General features: G+C 37.0%; 1 protein-coding gene across 1 annotated transcript in view; it reads left to right on the top strand.

Annotated features, from left to right (window-relative positions):
- The first annotated feature begins 1,708 nt into the window (after window positions 1-1,708).
- Window positions 1,709-19,366, top strand: part of GABRG2 (gamma-aminobutyric acid (GABA) A receptor, gamma 2) — a 69,678-nt gene continuing 52,020 nt past the window's right edge. The window contains exon 1 of the mRNA XM_009318510.1: window positions 1,709-2,461. Within this exon, the coding sequence (XP_009316785.1) occupies window positions 2,355-2,461 (107 nt within the window). The 5' untranslated portion in view covers window positions 1,709-2,354. The remainder of the gene's footprint in view (window positions 2,462-19,366) is intronic.

A 19,366-nucleotide genomic window follows, 5' to 3' on the forward strand; every position in this document is an offset into this window, starting at 1 on the left:
GACTTAATTAAGAATATGACCATTGACTGGAAATATTAAGAACCAGGTTCATAACTTCTTTCTTTGGTTTTTGCTGGGACAGAGTTAATTTTCTTCACAGCAGCTAGTGTGGGGCTATGGTTTGGATTTCTGCTGAAAACAGTGTTGACAACACAGGGATGTTTTCATTACTGCTGAGCAGTGCTGACACAGAGTCAAGGCCTTTTCTGCCTCTCACCCCACCCCACCAGCGAGCAGGCTGGGGGTGCACAAGAAGCTGGGAGGGGGCACAGCCGGGACAGCTGACCCCAACTGACCAAAGGGATATCCCACACCATAAGGCGTCATGCTCAGCATATAAAGCTGAAGAAGGAAGTGGGGGGACATTCAGAGTGATGACGTTTGTCTTCCCAAGTCACCGTTATGCGTGATGGAGCCCTGCTTCCCTGGAGATGGCTGAACACCTGCCTGCCGATGGGAAGGAGTGAATGAATTCCTTGTTTTGCTTTGCTTATGTGCACGGCTTTTGCTTTACCTGTTAAATTGCCTTTATCTCAACCCACGAGTTTTCTCATTTTTGCCCTTCCAATTCTCTCCCCCACCCCACCAGGGGGAGTGAGCAAGCGGCTGTGTGGGGCTTAGTTGCCAGCTGGGGTTAAACCACAACAGTCACACTGATAAAAATACAGTGACAGTGTTAGATATAGGCTCAAATTATCACAGAACTATCCAGAGGCCAAGATGTATTTCATTCAACTAATAACATTGATCTATCACTTATTGTTGTAGTTAAATATATCGTGTTTGGAAATGAAAAAAATTAGCTTGATGGCTGGATCTATGTTTTTGGGGAATCTGGGACAGCAGCTATGGTAACTATCTATTTTTGATGGATAATTTTCGTTCTGCATTCGGACAATGGGAATTACCAGATTGGCCTGGGTATTGGCAGGTTTGAGCAGGATCCAAGTGTCAAATTTGGTTCAGACTAGACTCAGTCCAGAGGGAAATTTTGATGTTTTTATTCTATTAGGAGCATTTAATTTTCTCTCCATTTAAGTGTTCTTTAGAAGAATTATTTCTTTATTTCTCCCTTGAGTTTTAGAAAGATGGGCTTTGAACTGAAACAGTGTCAGGCCACATCTCCCAGTTCCTGATGATTATGTTTGCACATCAGTCTCCCAATTTATAAACAGCACTGGGGAGGCTTGATGCTGCCTATATTTGCTTTGGTTGTAGGCAGAAAAAATTGGGGAGATAAAAACATTTGTTATCGTAGGTCATGGTCCAAGTACCTATTTTAGACTGAGGTGCTCTTACTTTGGGAAATCATGAGATTCCCTGATTTTTTTACTTCACTAGTAGCTGCTAAATTGCATTTTTGGCAATGGAACTTGAGATTCTGGTTCCAAAATTTGGCAAGGTCCAGCCTTTATAGCCGTCTAGTGTTTCCCCTCTGGCCAGGAAGCATTTCCTGTCTCTGTGTAGCCTGGTTTTATTAGGGGGAGGGGAGATAAAAAGCTTGCATATTCCCCCTAATCCTATCACATACTAAATCACCTCATTCATACTGACTCCACCAATGCTGCTTTCCCCATTTCCTGAGTTACCTAGCAACAACCATCCCTCCCTTTTCCACTCCCCCATCCATCCTTTCATTTTTTTTTTCCCTTTGCAATCACGATTTCCAGGCTGTTTAGAAAAATGAGGATGCTCAACAGCATAGGGCAAGGTTTTCCTTCCAATCTCCCTTTTTATGCCTGCCAAATCCTTCTCGCCTCCAAAATGAAAATCCAGGCTGCCTGCATATGTGTAATCAAAGGTTAAAAAGCACCCCGGCTGACACCACGCATGTGTTAATCTGTGCTGCAGCAGAGTGCATCATTTCCACTTTGACCTCAGAGTTAATCTGCATTCAAGCAGAAGCTGCATTGCTTTATTCTTTCTTTTCTTTTTTTTCTCTCATTTACTCTTTCTATTGCTTTATCAGATTTTGTTGCATGTGTGTGAGTGGTTTTGTAAATATGTGCATGTGTATGTGTTTCTTCTTTCCTTGACTGTTTTTATTCTGTGAGTGTCTGTGGTTTTTTTTTTTTTTTCTTTTCTCCCAATTATATTATTCCCCTAGATTTGGAAGCTGCTGCCTGCTGCCTGAGCTGACGTTTTCTGATTATATCTGCAAAGGGCTTGTGCAGATCTAATTTCTGTCCCCCTGCATATTAATTCCCGCAGCTGGGCGCAATGTATCATCCCACTGACAGGACCTGGTAGGGAGGGGGGGAGAACCACTACCAAAAAAAAATTAAAGAAGGGGACGGATCCATCTGCAACCAAGACGAAAGGGGAAAAAAACTGGGGGGGGGGGAGAAAAAGAGATGATTCCTCCAAATCCAACAAGGCTGGAGAGCACTGCATTCTTGATTCCTGCATTTTCTCTCAAAATGATGGTGTGGGCACTTCTGTTCCTCTCTCTCATCCAGTGGTAAGATGTGCTTTCTGATTCTGTTGGGGGGGGGGGAGAGGGAGGGCTGGGGGTTGAGGAATCTGTTTGCAAATTTGCAGAGCTGTGGCGAGAATGCCGGAGGTTTGCATAGTGGCATTACATTCATCTATCTCCTAGCAGCTGAGATATTACAATGTTTTATTTCTCTTACAATTGTCGCTCAGAAATGGACAGGGAGGGTGAGCAGCGGGTGTGTATGATGGTAGTACATGCTGGGTGTTCCATAGAATTTGATGCCATATCAGTGAAGCCTTTTATCTCTGAATTATTGTTTGCTACAGTGCATGGAGTTATAATACAGCTGTTTTGTGGGCAGAATGTCAGTGCATTCATGCTTGTTTTCACCTAAGCAGCCACATCATGGCTGTGCCTGGGCTATGGGCTCCGAAGCGCCGTACGTTTGTTCCATCTGTAAGGAGCCGGTGCAAGGATTTAGGACCAAGGACAGAGATGCAGATCTCTGCACAGCCCTCCCAAGGCAGCCAGCAAGGTGCTGCCTGCATTTCCCGGTTACTGAAATGCTTTTAATGCTGATGGAACAAGCAATGGGATGTAATAGTGTTCACTATACCATACGAGATGAATGTTTACAATAGCATTTATCCCCCCACACTGACACATGTACTGTTTGAAGACAACCTGTGCATGCTGCGTATGTGTATTGTACACATAATTGTAAAGAGGTAAAAACCTTAACAGCAGAGGAAGAAGGAGTTTTTATGTGGATGAGTAGAAAGTGGAGGGGGGGAGTGAGTATTGCTGCAGTGCCAAGCATTACGCTGAACCAGACATTCTTGCAAAAATTTGTGGACTGTGCATTTAACAGGTTAGATGAGAAAGTAGCACTGCATTGCAAAGTACCCGGCCTTTCAAGTGGTAATAGACTTTTCCTCACAGCTGCATAAGCCATGTTGTCATTGATACATTAGAGAAGTTAGTGCCCACTCTCTTTGCTACTATTAATGCTGTATTCATACAGGCTCCTCATTCAAATTTACCTTCTTTCTTCTCCGCTCCTTTTACCTGGACACTACCATACTAAAAAGTGGGTTCTTTCTGTTTCCTTGTTTGTTTTTTTGTTTAAGAAAAATCAGACTTTGTAGCAGCAGTGGTAGGATTTCAGTTCTAAGCAAAATAAAAGGCCAAAATTATTGGCCAGGGAAATTAAGTTGCTGGGTTTTAGAGTGACTTTCTTCACACCAAAAGGACTTTGTGAAGAATTCCTGTGAAAAGAAACTTAAAATGGTTGAAAATGGAGTAGAAAGTGAAATAAAACTTGGTGAGCCTACCATGAGGGATACTTTGTTATTGGGAGTAAGACAGGTATAAGGTAACTCTGATTCTTACAGAATCATTTATGATTACTATGTGAATACAGCAGTGGAAAATGAGCTTTTATGAGATTTCATGAACACAGGGTCTCAGATTATTTTGACATAAAACTTCCACTAAAATAGTCTCAGATATTTATTTTAACACACTTCCTTCTTTTCATTTATCTTTCAGAATAACATAGCCTGAGAGGAATGTTGCCAAAATTATTTCATGAGCTTTAAAAGAAACTCTTCATAATGCAAACTGAAGTTTTATCTCAGCAAAACATTGTTTTCTGTTCATAGTCATCTGATAGCCAAGATGGTTTCCTCTGACAGCTTCCTGACCTCATAATTTTAAAGAATAAATAATAGACAGATAAACAATATTAAAAAGCTAAAGTAAAGAGGAAAATTATCCTTAGTGCTTTATGAAAATATTTTAAATGAGTCAACATGCAAATATGATTTTAATTCTAATAATCAGGACACTTTTCTCCTTCTGTTGTGGATGAAACCTTACTATGAGATTTGGAAACTCATGGACCAAGACAGAGTTACAAAAGTTGAACTTAGATACCGTTTATTTATAGCCAGGATGAAAGATTTTTTTTGTTAAAAACTCATCAAACACTTCAGAAGGAGGGAAATATCATTGTATTATGTGTTGCTTGTCTTGGACACTGAAATTCTTAAAGGCCAATGCAACTGAACACTAACATATGTGCTCCATGTTATGCATGTGAGTAAATGTATTGACATCAATCAGAATACACACAAAAGTTTAAGTATTTGCAAAATCTGATCAAAGTAACTGAACACAGAAAAATTAATTATCAATATTGTGCAGAAGTTTTTCCACTATTAATAAAAAAAAAATACTATATAGAGAAATTAATTGTTGCACAATTGATGATATTTAGAAGATTAGAGAAAGAAGAGGAAAGCTAAGGCATCATTCAGGCATTAATGGAAGTAGCTAAAATTCTGGCATTGACTTCAGCAAACCATGATTTGAATGAATTCAGAACAAATGTCATATTACAGCACTGCAGTATTTTACCTTTACAATCATTTTATGTATTGGTTTTATTACATGCATAGAGTACATCCTTACAATTGTGCACACTAAAGTTTTAGGAAGTGCTTTCTTCCAATTTGTTTCTTGACCTTCGTAACTGTACTACAAACTTCTTGCATAAAGTTCCCCCATCATCTTATCACTCAGACTAATGTAACAGCACTGTGTAGCCCATCATATTGACTGAAGCTGTGTTTCAGTGAAAATGAATCAAACCAAACTCCAAATTTCTGGTAACTGCATCAAAATCTTGGGGTTTAGAAATGCTTTGAAAATGTAAATAAAATAGTTTAGTATTTCCACACCTCAATACGGGGTTTAATTGGAACTAATTATTTGATTACATTTATTGAACATATAATAGGTAAATAACATGTTATATGTAATAGAGCTCACTCACTAGCAAAGTTTCAAATAGGTTTAAAGCTATACTCTGCACACTATTTACATATAGGTTTTATTAGTTAATTTTACATAGTATTTAGCTTTTCCAAATTGTCAGCAAAAATCACATGAACACAGTGTAAAGTAATGTCCAGATGTGAAATATTGGACATTAGCTACTTTTATTTTTGCACTCATTAGTGCCCAAGTAGTGTCATGGCACTGTTTATATGCTGCAGCTAGATACCTAAAACTGAAAACTGTCAAGACTGAGCAGGAAAAAGCATAAATAAAGCAATCAGTTTAGCAACAAAATAGCTTGGTGTATATGTGAATATTTGTATTTTTACTAGTAAATTACTGAACATGGGACTAAATAAAATTGTTTTGTTCTTGTAAAGCACTAGCAGTGTCAGTTGGGTTCTTGCACTCTGTGATGTGACATAATAACAATGATTAAAAGGGGCATGCAATATCCCTGAGCTGAACAGTCATTTAGAATTACTGTAAATGTTGCTAACATCGGTGTGGTATTAATCCTGCAGCTGTAGTTATTCGTACACTAACTTCTAATACTTTCACACAGTGTACAGCACTAATATTAAGTCAGAGGTCCCACTGAAGTCACTTAGAGCATTATTGGAATAAGGTGTTGCTCAGCAAGAGATAATTTCTCAACTAACAAGGAGTGGTCCCTTTTAAAGAAGTATCATGACAGAAGATGTGAATCTAAGTGCTGTTAAATGATTACTTTATCCTTGTCTTTGCTACTATGAAATTGAATATTTAGTGCTGACTGGCCTATATACTACAGTGTTTGTTTCAGCAGAGCTGTGGCTGTATGGACACAGGACCTGCACTCTACCTGAACATTTCAGGGGTAGCAAGGAGGGTGAGACTCTCTTTGAGGTTTTCATAGCCATGCTGTATTCCTGACTGCTATCAGCTGTAATGCTGGGATACAAACTTGGAACAATTATTACTGTAATAAAAAGACTACTAAAACCACTGATCTAAAGTAGATTTGAACACTTAAGTAAAATTCTCACTATCTCATTATTAATAACTTGATGGGACAAAAAAGATTACAGACACTTTCCCTGCTTGCAGGTATATAATGATTTGGAAATGTGGATTAAGCCCTTTAACTAACTTCTGCTTTAGTGACTATACCACCTAACCATAACCTGCATGTCACAATTTGTGTATTCCAAAATATTCTAATGAATATGCAAAGTTATGTTAGAAAGTCTTTCAGAAATTTTGAATCCTTGAAAATCTGAGAAGAGAAACTTGTTAATAAAAAAACTATAAGAACTAACTACAGTAAAAATAGCTTAGGAAATGAATCTACTCTTTTAATGTAGTATTTCCTGTATGATTGATAGTATATGTCTTCTTCATGGCCATCCAAATCATGCTTTTGGGTCTTAAGTTTAAACTGTTCTTGATTAGTGCTGATCTGGAAAAAATATATTGTTGATTTGGATTTTGATCACATTGTTTTCCTCTTTATGCTACGTTTTCTCTGTTGGCATATGTCAAGAAATTCTCTAACAGTTGCGCAAAAATTTAAAAGGGAAGAAGATTCTGATAGGAGTGAACAGATGAAGGGAAAAAAAGCAAATGTCTGGACAAAGGAAATTCAGTCCAAGTCTCAGTCCCAGTACAATTAAATTCTTATATAATTAAGTAATGACCACCACTTTCTCCAACAAAGATCTGAATTGTGAATTGAAAGCATGAATTATTAAAGGATTAGATAAAGCATTAGACACAGGTAAGCAATAACAAATGCACATGTTTATAGGAAGGTTGATTTTTTTTTTCATATTGTGCCTCTTATGCCTGCTTAGAGTATATCTGTACTGATCAGTACCGTACCTTGTAGAGATACATTCAAGTAAGCTCCAAAGCAGAGGCAGTTTTAAGGTCAATACCTCTGGTTGGCACTGTCCTGGAATGTGGAGATGCACTAGCTCATTTAAAGCCAGCTCAGTACCCTATAGCCTTTCCCTTGTTACGTTCAGCCGCTCTAGCTATAAAAGTTCTATACACTCCTAGATACAAAGATTCTATTAGGGTGATCATTTGAATTTTTTTTAAACATTCAGCAGAATAACTAGAGTGTACTGTAGTTCTCTGCTTCACTGGTACAGTCTGAACTGCTGTTGTACAAACTATTGTACCTGCAGCCCCACCCACAGTCTTATACAGAAAAAGAGGTAGATGATGTGAGAATGGCAGTGAAGAATACAATGCTAGTTGGGGGCTTGCTTAATATGAATTTGGGCTTAGAAAATATACACATAAAAAAATGATAGACATAGGGATGTTAGAACTGAAGGGTTTTTTTCATTTTCATGCTTCATAGCCTATCTAGTGTCGTACTTTTTAATGGACATTTATTGCAGTATAAATTCCCTTTAACACAGATGGTAAGGTTTGATTGTCCATTTTCCCAGTTATGTCTACTAAGAAATCAACACCCTATCCTATACTTAATGCTGAAAATCTGAGCAGTTTTAGGAATCTCCTCACATCGCGGGCCTAGTTTTATCCTCTCAATAATCCCTGACGCGCTGAAGTCAGTCTGTTGCTGAGGGAAAAGCCAGGACATATACAGTATAAATTCTTACAGGTAGTTATGTGTTCATAAGTAAGAACTGGGAAATAACCCAAAGTTAAATTGTAAGTCAGTAAGAATCTTCAAGAAGTGTTTCTTACACTGCATAATGCTTTTACTTTTTGCAGAAAGCTCTCAACCTACATTCCAGCTAACTGATTTACAATACCTCTAAACTCTTTTTTTCTGGATTCTTTCTTTTTTATTCTGTATAGAAGATCAGCTTATACTTTACACTCCACTTCAGCCACAGACTGTAATGTAAATTGATCTTAAGTGGCACATAGGTCTTGTCCTGGCCCTCTGGACATAAAAGAATTTCTCCATTCAAGAACAGAGCTTGTTTTCTGTGAATGAAAGTTCTAAACAATAACTAGGGAGAGTTTGTGGCAGTAAAAGAGGGAGAGACATGTTTGTTTATCTCTTTTTAGAAAAGATATGACAACCAATGATAGAAATAGACGTCCAGGTAACTTCACTGGAAGTAGAGGTATGCTTCTGGGCTAAAAGGTGGAGGCTGTTTACTTAGGACAAGATACATTCATTATATGATGAATAAAAAACCTGCAGAAAGTACCAGGAAAGAACCATAAATTGCAGAAAAAAAAGTCCATCACCATAGTCAGGTAACTGTAATTATTATTAGGTAAGGAAGAGCCTATTTCATAGAACAAGACTAAAAACAAACTTGTTGCGCACTAATGAAATTAGGGACTACCGTTGCCCCTAGTGAATATATCCAAAGCACAAAAAACAGGGTGAAGAGCTATTTTAGCTGAAGGAGAGATGAGAAAGGAACAGCGTAAAGTGTCCATCTAAATGCACTGATTTTTTTAGACTTTAGGCTCAATATGATGAGTGACTTATGATGACTTAACATTCATTGCATGCTTCCTTTTGATACTGAGTTATGGCCCAAATTGTCATGATGATAGCATACCATGAAAAAGCATACCATAAGAGTCTGAATTCACCTAGTGTGTACACCTATAGATGCGTATTGTCTTTACAGGCATTTTATTTAGGTAAGCTCTTGGCTCAGAAGAGCTCCGGTGCAGTAAGTAGGAGCTTTGCTGTTGTTTGTATTGGGTCCAGTTTTCTATTTGTGATGTCCAGAAGTAACCTGATTGATTGATTCTTCCAATTAAGAAGAAATTCAGCTTTGCCCTAAGCCAGAAGGTGGAGAAAACAGCATTTAATTTTATATTTGGAAACAAGAAAATAATATTACTTGCTTTTAGACTTGTCATATGAAGTGGTTAGAAATTCATTTATATCAGAATGTGTAACCATCTCCTTCAATGTGAGAAATTTACAAAAAAACTATCTTTTTTTTTTCATCTATATGAAAAAAGAGTGGGAAGAGGGAGATAGTGGGTACATATTTTCACAAGTCCCAGCACCTGCCAACTGGCTGAGACAAACTGAGGTAAAAGAGGGGCGAAGGTGGTAGGTTGAAGAAAGATATTGAGAGAACAGTGAGGATTACATCTAGTGTGATCCTGAGGTATTTGTATAGTTGTGACAGGAAATTAGTATGTGAGTCTTGTCAGACTGAATATCGGGGATTCAGTCTGACACATGGTGATATCTTCTTATTTATATAACTGGGTAATATTTTTAACACAACTACTGTCAAAAAAAGGAGGCTTTAATGCTGCTGAAAACCACCAGTGACTGCATAAACAGAAGAGAAATGTAGCAAACACCTTCCCATGTAAATGACTACCTCAGCTGCATAATGCTTTTTCATGTGATGTCCTAAGCAACGTGGAAAAATTTGACTACGGAAGCATTACTTGTTTTCTCTTATATAAAGGGCATAGAGCACACAATGAAATTATCATTGGCTGCCTGAAAACTTATGAAAATGGTTTTCTTTCTAATCATTAAGGTAATGCAGAGCCCAAAGATGTATATAGATTCAAAAAGAAGAAAAATACTTCAAAGTCCATTAAACTCAGTGGTAACATTTCATTACAGGAAATCTCTAGCTGCATGTTTCTGGAAGTGGAGAGATTTTACCAGGGAAGCATCGTTATATTCTTGTCCTGATCTTTTGCTCTTAGCTTCTGTTATTGGCATCTGCCAGAGGCAAAATACATGGCACAATATATAGCTGATGAGACCCAGAGTAATCATTACATTATGATTACTGCAAAGTGATAGCAGGTAACAGAACTTCAGTAATTTATACAAGAATCTTAATGCAACAAATGACTATCATTAAGGAAGAAAATCACTCATGTGTAACTCAGACTTCCTTATCTACAGGATCAGTTCTACTTTTTCAGATTTAGTGGAAGGACATTTTCACACATATTCAGTAAAATACAACACAATGCGTAGGCCTAGCTGTGAAATCTGGCCATTGTATACGAAACTAAATATTACTCTTACAAGATAGAACTTTCATCTGTTTGCAGACAGCCAGCAAAACATAAAGAAATAGCATTTTTACAAAACCTAAGCCAACATATACAGGTTATTACCAGAAATAAAACATCAATATATGGAAAAAAACTTATTTAAAAGAAATAAAGGATAATAATGAGCATTTGGAAGGAATAGAACAAGAAGAAGATATCTACTTTTTATGCTTGCATTAGCTCTTTCCAAATGATGCAGGTGATCATGTATGAAATTGTATTTTTTACTGAATGTCATCCTGGACTTCGGTGTGAACCTTTGAGATGAAAGACTAGCTTTTTTCTGAGCTATTTATCATCTTAAGCTTTTTGAATGCTTCATGTTCTACAGAAAAATACCTATGGTTCTATACAGCGATGAGAAATGCATCTTAAAGAAGATCTCATGCATACCCAAAATAACCTTCCATCAGAATTCCCTGGAAAACAGTGGGTGATATGAGAAAATGAATGTTTTCCTTCAATAGTGATTCAATGTTATATTGTGTAACACAAATAGCATGTTCTGGTCATATGAAGCTTTTGTTAATCTGTAGTAAGATATCTTCAGATCTAAAGAGAAATCTGCCTGCTGCGACAGATTGAGGATTATCTACTGAATTCCACTTTCATTTAATTCCCTTAGACTATTTTTCAAGAGAGAGAAAAATAGATAGAAGGAGAAAGAATGAGAAAGAGAACAATTAAGCATAATTTATATTAACAAGATAATGCTAGAAAACCTTACTAAACTAATCAATGTATTATTCAATATATCACTGAGTGATAATGCACTTCTGGGACCTACTGATCCATGCATATGTTTGATAAAGCTGGAGAAAGTGTGTCACCAAACCAGAATGAATTATACTCATAATGATTAGATAAAGAGATCAGTCATCTCTCGACCATTTCATGTACATCCTATGACAGGGTGGTATAGGATGTACTCTGCTCTTCCTCTCCCAAAACTGATGAAGACACAAAAGACTTCCCAAAAAAATCAATAATATAATTCTATATGCAGATCATTAGCTCATGCTTATTTGTGGTAATGGCCAATATTTTCAAAACAATTGCGAAACCTTTGCCCAAATAGATACCACTCCGAAGGCAAACATGTACACAAATGTCAGTGAATGAAGAATGCCACCAAATAATTGATATCTAATTAAAATTACAGTCAGCTTGACCTTCTACAGATGAATCATTGATAGCTCTTAGAGTTACCTAGTACAGAGAGTAAGGACTTTAGCTATGAGCCCAGAAAAGTTGTACAGTTACTGTGAATAGGAGGTAGAACTGAAGGAGATACGGACGTGAATTAGGAAGGCTGGAATTACACAGCATTTTTAACATAGTGTCAAGAAGCCTGCTATTACTTCAAATAGAAAACCAGTGCAGGGATTCAGAAAAATGAATTATTATGATCAAATTAACAAAGATAACGAATGCAGGGCAACCTTTTGTATGAAGTGAAGATAGCCTGTGTATATGTTTTGGAAGTTAGAGGCTAGGGAAATGCCACACTCAAATAAGAACACAAGTGAGAAAGCTGGTAGTAGCTCTCAGTTATGCAGTAAAAGGAAAGAGAAGCAGAGAAAGTAACTCCCTTACTATGATAAGTAACTTTGGTTGGAGGAGTGGTCATGCTGTAAGATGGCTTGGAAAAGAAGATGAGGTGTGTGATCCATGTAATAATATCTATACTGCCAAGTAGCAGTGTTAGCATTAGTAGTGTTAGTCTGCTGTGTTAGTAGCTGAACTTGAAGACTGAAAACACACCTTTTGGCTTCTGTATACACAACTGAAAGGATGCATTTTGCTCCTACAGCTTGTGAGGGCTGTGAACCCAAATATATGTCTGAGTATTACAATTTTGTTTTGTGACATAGTAAAGGAATCACTATTTTCTTGGAAGGTAAGGATTTGGAAGAGGGGAAGGTTACCAGCAGTAAAATATTTGGAGGACCTTAGAATACAATCATAAATATTGCTGCTCTTTTACTGGACCAAAATAATTAACTAGTATCAAAGACTGCATTGTACTGAATAAACACATCAGGTATTTGTAAGTTCTTTGGGGCAAGGACAATCAACATTACAGTAATAATGGCTTTTTTCATTTTATTTCCCTGGTTTCTAAAGGAAATGGTAAAAAACCTCACTAAGCTGCTTTAAAGATTTAAAGCATGCACTTAAAATGTCTTAAAACCTTAATAAAGCTCTAACACAGCACATGAGATCAAAGTTGCCACAAATCTTTAGGGCCAAATTCTTAACTTCCAAGTCCAGCATAACTAATGAGGTTCTGAACACCATATTTAAGAGGCAATGGTGAGCAACATGAAAATATTCTTCTCTGCCACTGGTTATTGTGATACAGATCCACAACTCTGCCTCCTTGATGTCAAAAAGTTGTAAAACTAAGATACCTCTATTTCACCCAGGTGAGGACAGTGTTTCTTTCCTCTCGCAACATGCCACCACTGCCTCTAGAGAGAGTTAATGTCTCAGAAATTAAATTAAACAATTCCAAATTATTTGCTATTAATACCCAACCACTTTTAACCACTTTTATACCCACTTAATACAGTTTAAGCACTTAATATCCAATCAGTTTTACTCTAGGTATACTTCTTAATAAGAACTATTTCTATGCTGAGTTCCAGAATTTACTATTCAGTCATCTAGGGATTACATGTGTGAAAACAAACCCTATATAGATTTAATTTTAAAAGGGAATAGGAATAATTTTAGCCTTACAGATTTCAAAATGTGGATTTTATTTTAAGCTTTGAAATAAAATTAAACTTTGGCCAGAAACCAAGAATTTTAGCTCACATGGTAACTTTGAAAAAGTTCTGAGTATGTGAAGGCTTTTAGAGAGTATTAGAAGAGAAAATTGTTTGCAGCTTTAATTATACAATTTGTTAAGGAAGAGAAAAAAAAGAAGAGGAACCATACTATATCTGTAACATCAATTCTTCTGTTATGGTCCCCAAAACACTCTCTCTTTTAATCTGTCTACAGTAGATAAGCAGCAGAGATGATTAGATTTAATGCAATATATATTCAGATTAAAAAATGAGAAACATTTGTTATCTACAGTTGTTACCTTCATACGCAATGCTCTGAGCTGCTCAATAAAATAGTAATGAAAGGATTTAATGAAAAAAACCAGAAGCTTAATAGCCAAATTATGTCCAATCATAAACAGTACATATTTTAAATAAGACTCCTCATTTTAGTTTACCTGTAAGAATTCCAAAAAGCATGTGAAGAATGTATTTCTTTAACAGAGACACCATGTCTGCAATGACACCCTGGGAAACTGGCTGAGGCAGCTAAACTGGGATTCAATTCTGCAAGGTTTTAAGCATTCAAGCCTTCATCCAGGAAAGCACTTTCACTTGCGTTTAAATGTTTACCAACATGGTTTTCTGCATGAGGATCAGAATACTGAGCATTTGGCAGTATAAAAAGTATAATCCTGGAAAATCTGACAGATACAAGCTAAAAATGCAAACGTTGCCAGCAAGTGTATTCCAGTTATGTCCTCTCTTCTAAATTAGTTCACTGGTAATGTCTCCTGGAGAACTGTAGGGCTTGGAATAGCACCTGTTCTTTATTTAACAAATTATTTTGAGGTATGCTTGTCATATTCCCCAGGGATTCAGGAGGATAAATTGCATGTAGAAATTTTGCTTTAGTGGCTTCCAGTGGAATTTCTTCTCATCAATACTCTGCCAGTTATTCTGCTTAAGTCTGTATCTCATAAAAAGCTGCTGGAGCTGTAGCAAGGGAAACTGAAGATGAATTTATCCATATGGGAGTTATGCTATGATTAATAAACATCTTTATCCTTCCTTAGCTTCTGCTCATGTTCCATTAATTTTGGGGGTTTGCCCTCTTTCCAAGTTTTCAGGTCTCCATCCTCACCTGATGGTCCCATCTGGCATCTGCTCGAGTCATGAAAAGACTGTTTTTAAAAAGTTCCTGATTATGCAGTTTGGATAAGATCCACAAAGGACCAACAAAATCTCTGCAGCATCATGGTGCCTTCTCTGTACGCGTAGAAAATAGGGTCTGAAACCATCTGCATTTTGCCAATTAGCTTATTCCTAGTTGCCATGATGCTTTGTGCAGCTACCCTAAATATCTTCATGGATCTTGCTTCAGTGCATACAAACAGTACAATCTCCATAAATGACACTACATGTAGCTGGTGCTCACACCTCTGAAATGGAGCCCCCACAGCTGGGAATGGACTAGTTCATGATGACCCAGTAAAGCGAGGCAGTAATAGCTGCCTATCACTGCTTGGTCTTGTACTGATTCACCTTTAAACTTTATTGCTGTCATGCCACGGTGGATGCTCCATAGAGCTCTGAGAAAGGGCCAAGGAAACCTGCTGGGGATCCGGATGTTGTGGCCTGAATATATGGACATTTTGGTTTACATCTGAAACAGCCTCTGCAGCACATTTAGTGGCTCCTTTGATTTAGCCACAGCGTAGAGCTGCAGTGAAGACAAGGAGAAAAAAAAATCCTCTTATAGAATCTTTCAAACTGAAGGAAACATTTTCACCTCTGTATGTCCTTCTGTACTTTGTATCATTCTCTGTAGTATCTTCTGCACTCTGTATTATTCCATTGCTAAACATATTTTGAAACTCTAGTTACATGAGTCTACATCTCCTAGACTTTACTGTGGTTTCTCCCCTCCAGGAATTTCAGAAATAAATCAGTAATAGTTGTGCCTTATAAACTTGGTTCCCAATGCAGTTTTTCAAAATAAAGGTTTTGGAATATGTTTATGCCTACATCTACTGCTATTTCTGACCCTTGTAGCCAGTTCCACACATTAATCAAACTCACTCTTAACTTCTGCTTGTACTCCGTTACTGTTCTGATTCTTGCTCTCTTTTTGAGTTACGAGGCATCCATCTTTCTCTATCCCTGAATACCATCAACTTATAAAATAAGTTTCTAGTAGCTTTCTCTTTAAAAGTTTCTTTCCTTTTACAAAGACAAACTTCTCTGATCATAATCAGAACGCTGATGATTTATAAAATTAAAATTCTACTATATTGATGAGAGAGAGTCAAAAAAGGTATGCCAAAATATTTCTGGAGGAAAAAGAAAAGTCTGGGAGATACATGTTTGTCTGTATGTGAAATAGAAATTGCTCCTATTTTCCTGGTGTTTTGACTAGCCTTAATAATCCCATTTAAATATAAAGGATGGGAAGATAGGCTTTGCAGTGATCATTATGCCTAGCCCACTCAAATGTCAAAAATTTCAGAGCTAGGTAGAATTTGCATGTTATGTGCCTCACATTTAACTTTTTGGAGACTGATAGAAAGGCCAAAAAGAGAGAAATAAGACACTGAGTGAACCCATACACAGTTTCTTCTCATTAAAAGAAAGTTGCAGAGTCACCATATTATTTCTAGTTAGCACCATTAAAACAATTTACCATTTTTCAGAAAAAGATTTTTAAGTTCTTGCGTTAAAAGCTGAATATACTTAATAGTGAGATTTTCTTTCTATGGAATAGATATCCAAAGGATGTGTTGTATGTCTTTTTCTGTACCCTGGCATTTGTTTTTGAAATTGTGTTCCAAAACATTTGTCATAGTGGGGCATAAATAGTAAAGGAATATGTAGCAGCTTTGCATCAATATCTACCTTGGAAGGAACATTAGTGAATTGTAGCATGTAGCCCTGCAATACAACATTGCCATTGCTAATGACAGGCCATAATCTTTGCACTGAGTTTGCAAGGCCTCAGGACAGAGGCTTGTGAGGCCTGCTGGGTCTGAACTTTACTTGACCTGCCCACAGCTTTGTTTTACTTGGTTTAGCTGCCACAGCAATTTCTCTAACTGACCAGGCATCTATGGCTAATTTGTTTGACTTTTTGTATGGTACAACCATAGTTTTATATAGGCAATAGTAACAAGCAGTGACTCTATGAAGAATGAGTTATTTACATAGTTATGTAGTGCGGAGAAATACAAGCCCAGTATGACAGCAGAAGCCTTGAGAAGTGGACACGGGATGCAGCAGAGAGGGGTACAGGCATGGAGCGACACTGCCATTGAATAACCCTGCCTGGGTCCATATTATAGCAGAGGTACTAATGATCCTTATCCAGAAGCTAGGATGTTCATACGCCACACAGAATTAAGAAGACCCTGACATGAAGCCATCCCACTAGTACCAACCACTAAGGAAGGTCCATCAGAATTCCACAAAAAAACCGACATAGGCCATTCCATCAAAATACATAAATTCCATAGGGGAAATTCAGGCACACTTGTTGACAATTTTCCTACTCAGCTGACATAGAGACATTAGCTTGCCACTTACATTCTTAATGTATCACACTTCTACCTTGTTATCAGAACTAAATTCCACATCCACCCCTGCACAGTCTGTTTTATGAGCATGAGTGCAAACAGCGTCTTGCATGATATAAGTTGGTTTATGTGGGAACACATGGGTTACTATTGGTTACCATGCATTAAAAATGAAGTTAAATCAGAAGCATTGTTTAAAAAAAAAAACAACAAAAACCAGTTTAATTTTCACCATTTGCTTACACTCATTTTGTGAATGAGTTAGCTTCATGATGAGTTAATTAAAGACGTGTATCAAGCAACTATTTTCTGTTCATTCAGCTCTTTCTTCAAGACATATTTCTATCTAATAAACATTTCAGTAATGATACTTCCATGGTCTGAAAGAAGCAAGAATTAAGAATATACTCAGAATAAACCTATACTGGTTTTAAATTTATTTTTTACTGGCTCCCTAATCATTCAGGGTTTACCTGACCCACTAGGTTTACCAAAGATATGGGCTATAACGTTGCTGATAAGTGTGATGGAAGTGTGATTCCCAGCAATGCAATGTCATTTCCTAAGGCATGGTTAGTGATTGTTTCTTCCTCCATAATGAGATGGTTTACCATCATGCCTAGTCTTCACCAATCATGAATAATATTTGTTGTAAAAACGGTTTACACTTACACGCAGAGATGATATAACTTGGCTTATCAGAGCAAGTAGAAGAACACTAGGCCTTTAACTGGGGTAAGCATTCAAAGCTCCCGAATCCCAGCCCAACACTGGGAACACCACATTATAGTGCTTTGTTGTGTACTGAAACATAGAAGACAAGAATGAAAACATTCCCTGACAGATTTAATTCTAATGAGGATTTATATTCAGTTTAACTTGAATTTTAAAGCTCACATCTGTAGAAAAAAAAAGGTATTCTAAATCTCAAAAAAATGCTCAGGAGGGTTACTCAATAAGCAAAACTACTGACATTTCTAGCACCTCACATATTTGTTTTTAAACATTGACAGATAGTGATGTGAAGATGACTACCTCATGAATGATTGATTCCAGAAGTGACTTCCTTTTGGGTGAAATTACCATGATGACAAAATATAGAAAAAAGTTGTGCAAGTATTCTGAAAAGCCATGAATATGAGTACCTCATAGGGTATTACAGAACAAGAATTCTTATTCTTTCATTTTTCAAATCTAATCGAGCAATAGGACTGAGTTTTTTGAGCTAATGTTGTTTAAATAGATGGCTGGAGGGCGTCCATGTTTTCCTAATCTTACTGAGAACAGAATTAAGTTTTTTGCTCCTCTTGTTAATTTACAGTGAGATTTTAGAGCAATCTTTTCTAAAAGCAATGTACTTTATTGGGGAAGAGAAATTATATATAATAGTAACAGATGACAATTACATACAATAAAACACAGCCAGAAAAAATTAAGAGAGCTCACACTAAAAAAGACCTAGTCAGATCACATTTCAGTAATGGCCATTAACTTAACTCCTTCTCTTGAGCTCTCCCAGCTATAGCGGAAATCTGCAGGAGCTGTGTAATAGCAACAGGCAAAAATCATGCCCCACGTGCCTTAGATTTCACATGCAGAGATGCATAGAACAGTTTTAAAAGACATGAAAAAAGAGGAGAGAAGGGCATGGGACGGGAGGGGAGAGAAGTGGAGAGGAGAAGGTGGTAAACCAAAAAATAAACCTTCTGAGGTTCACATAATTCCAAGGTTACACCTTTTACAATTAGATATAGCTAGATAATTTCAAATAAAGTAGATCAACTCAAGCTAACCCTGTGATGCAGAAGAATATCTGAACCTATTTCTCCCTTTTCTGTTCGTTTCTATCTAATGCTTTCTTTTGCTTACCACTAAAATAGCCATAACCACAGTAAAGAGAGATACGTGAGTAGATTATATAACCTCCAGTAAACAAAATGTAAGAAAACATATTAATACAAAATGCCAGCTCAAAAAAAGTTTGAAATAATCATCTTAAGTTATGGAGGTTTATCTGAATCATCTGATCACATCTTAGACTCCTCCAGAGTTCTCATAAGTATAAATGCTGCACTTCAAGCTCAGGCTGTTCAAAATGAATGATGTGTGCTTGTTTCTATAATTATCTCTCTTGTTCCTTACTGGTTATACAAGTTTGTTTCATCCCTCTACATTTTGCTGTCCTCCACGGGGGTAGCATATATTTCCTCTCCCTGCCCACAAGTTTAAAATTGTGGTGCAATTCAGTTTTGGTCAATTACATCGGTCTGTTCTGATAGATCTGAAGAGGGAAATCCTTTATCAACTTATTTAACTGATGTTCCTCAACTTTCTGCTGGACAAACTGAGTCTAGACTGGGTGCTACATTTCAGCTTTTGGTTCTTTGTCAGGACTGCTAACACTGGTCCCTGTTTCCAGTAATTTTGGTGACAATTGGCCATGAGCCCATTTTGTTGGTACTAGAAATATTTAAAAAGGGACAATAATCTTCATGCTCACTCACAACTTGAATCCAATCAGTTGTGCAATACAAACATTGCATTACAATTTTTCAGTACAGTGGACTAGAAAACACAGTAAATACTATAAACCAGAAGTTTTATTGGTAACACTCTCAATAAATGCACTCCAAAGGGCTTTTTTAAAAAGCTTTTTCACAAACTTACAGGAAGGAAACAAAACTTAAACCAAGTTAAATTTTTCA

Source organism: Pygoscelis adeliae, unplaced genomic scaffold (genome assembly GCF_000699105.1).
Source record: "Pygoscelis adeliae isolate BGI_AS28 unplaced genomic scaffold, ASM69910v1 Scaffold42, whole genome shotgun sequence".
Classification (NCBI taxonomy): domain Eukaryota; kingdom Metazoa; phylum Chordata; class Aves; order Sphenisciformes; family Spheniscidae; genus Pygoscelis; species Pygoscelis adeliae.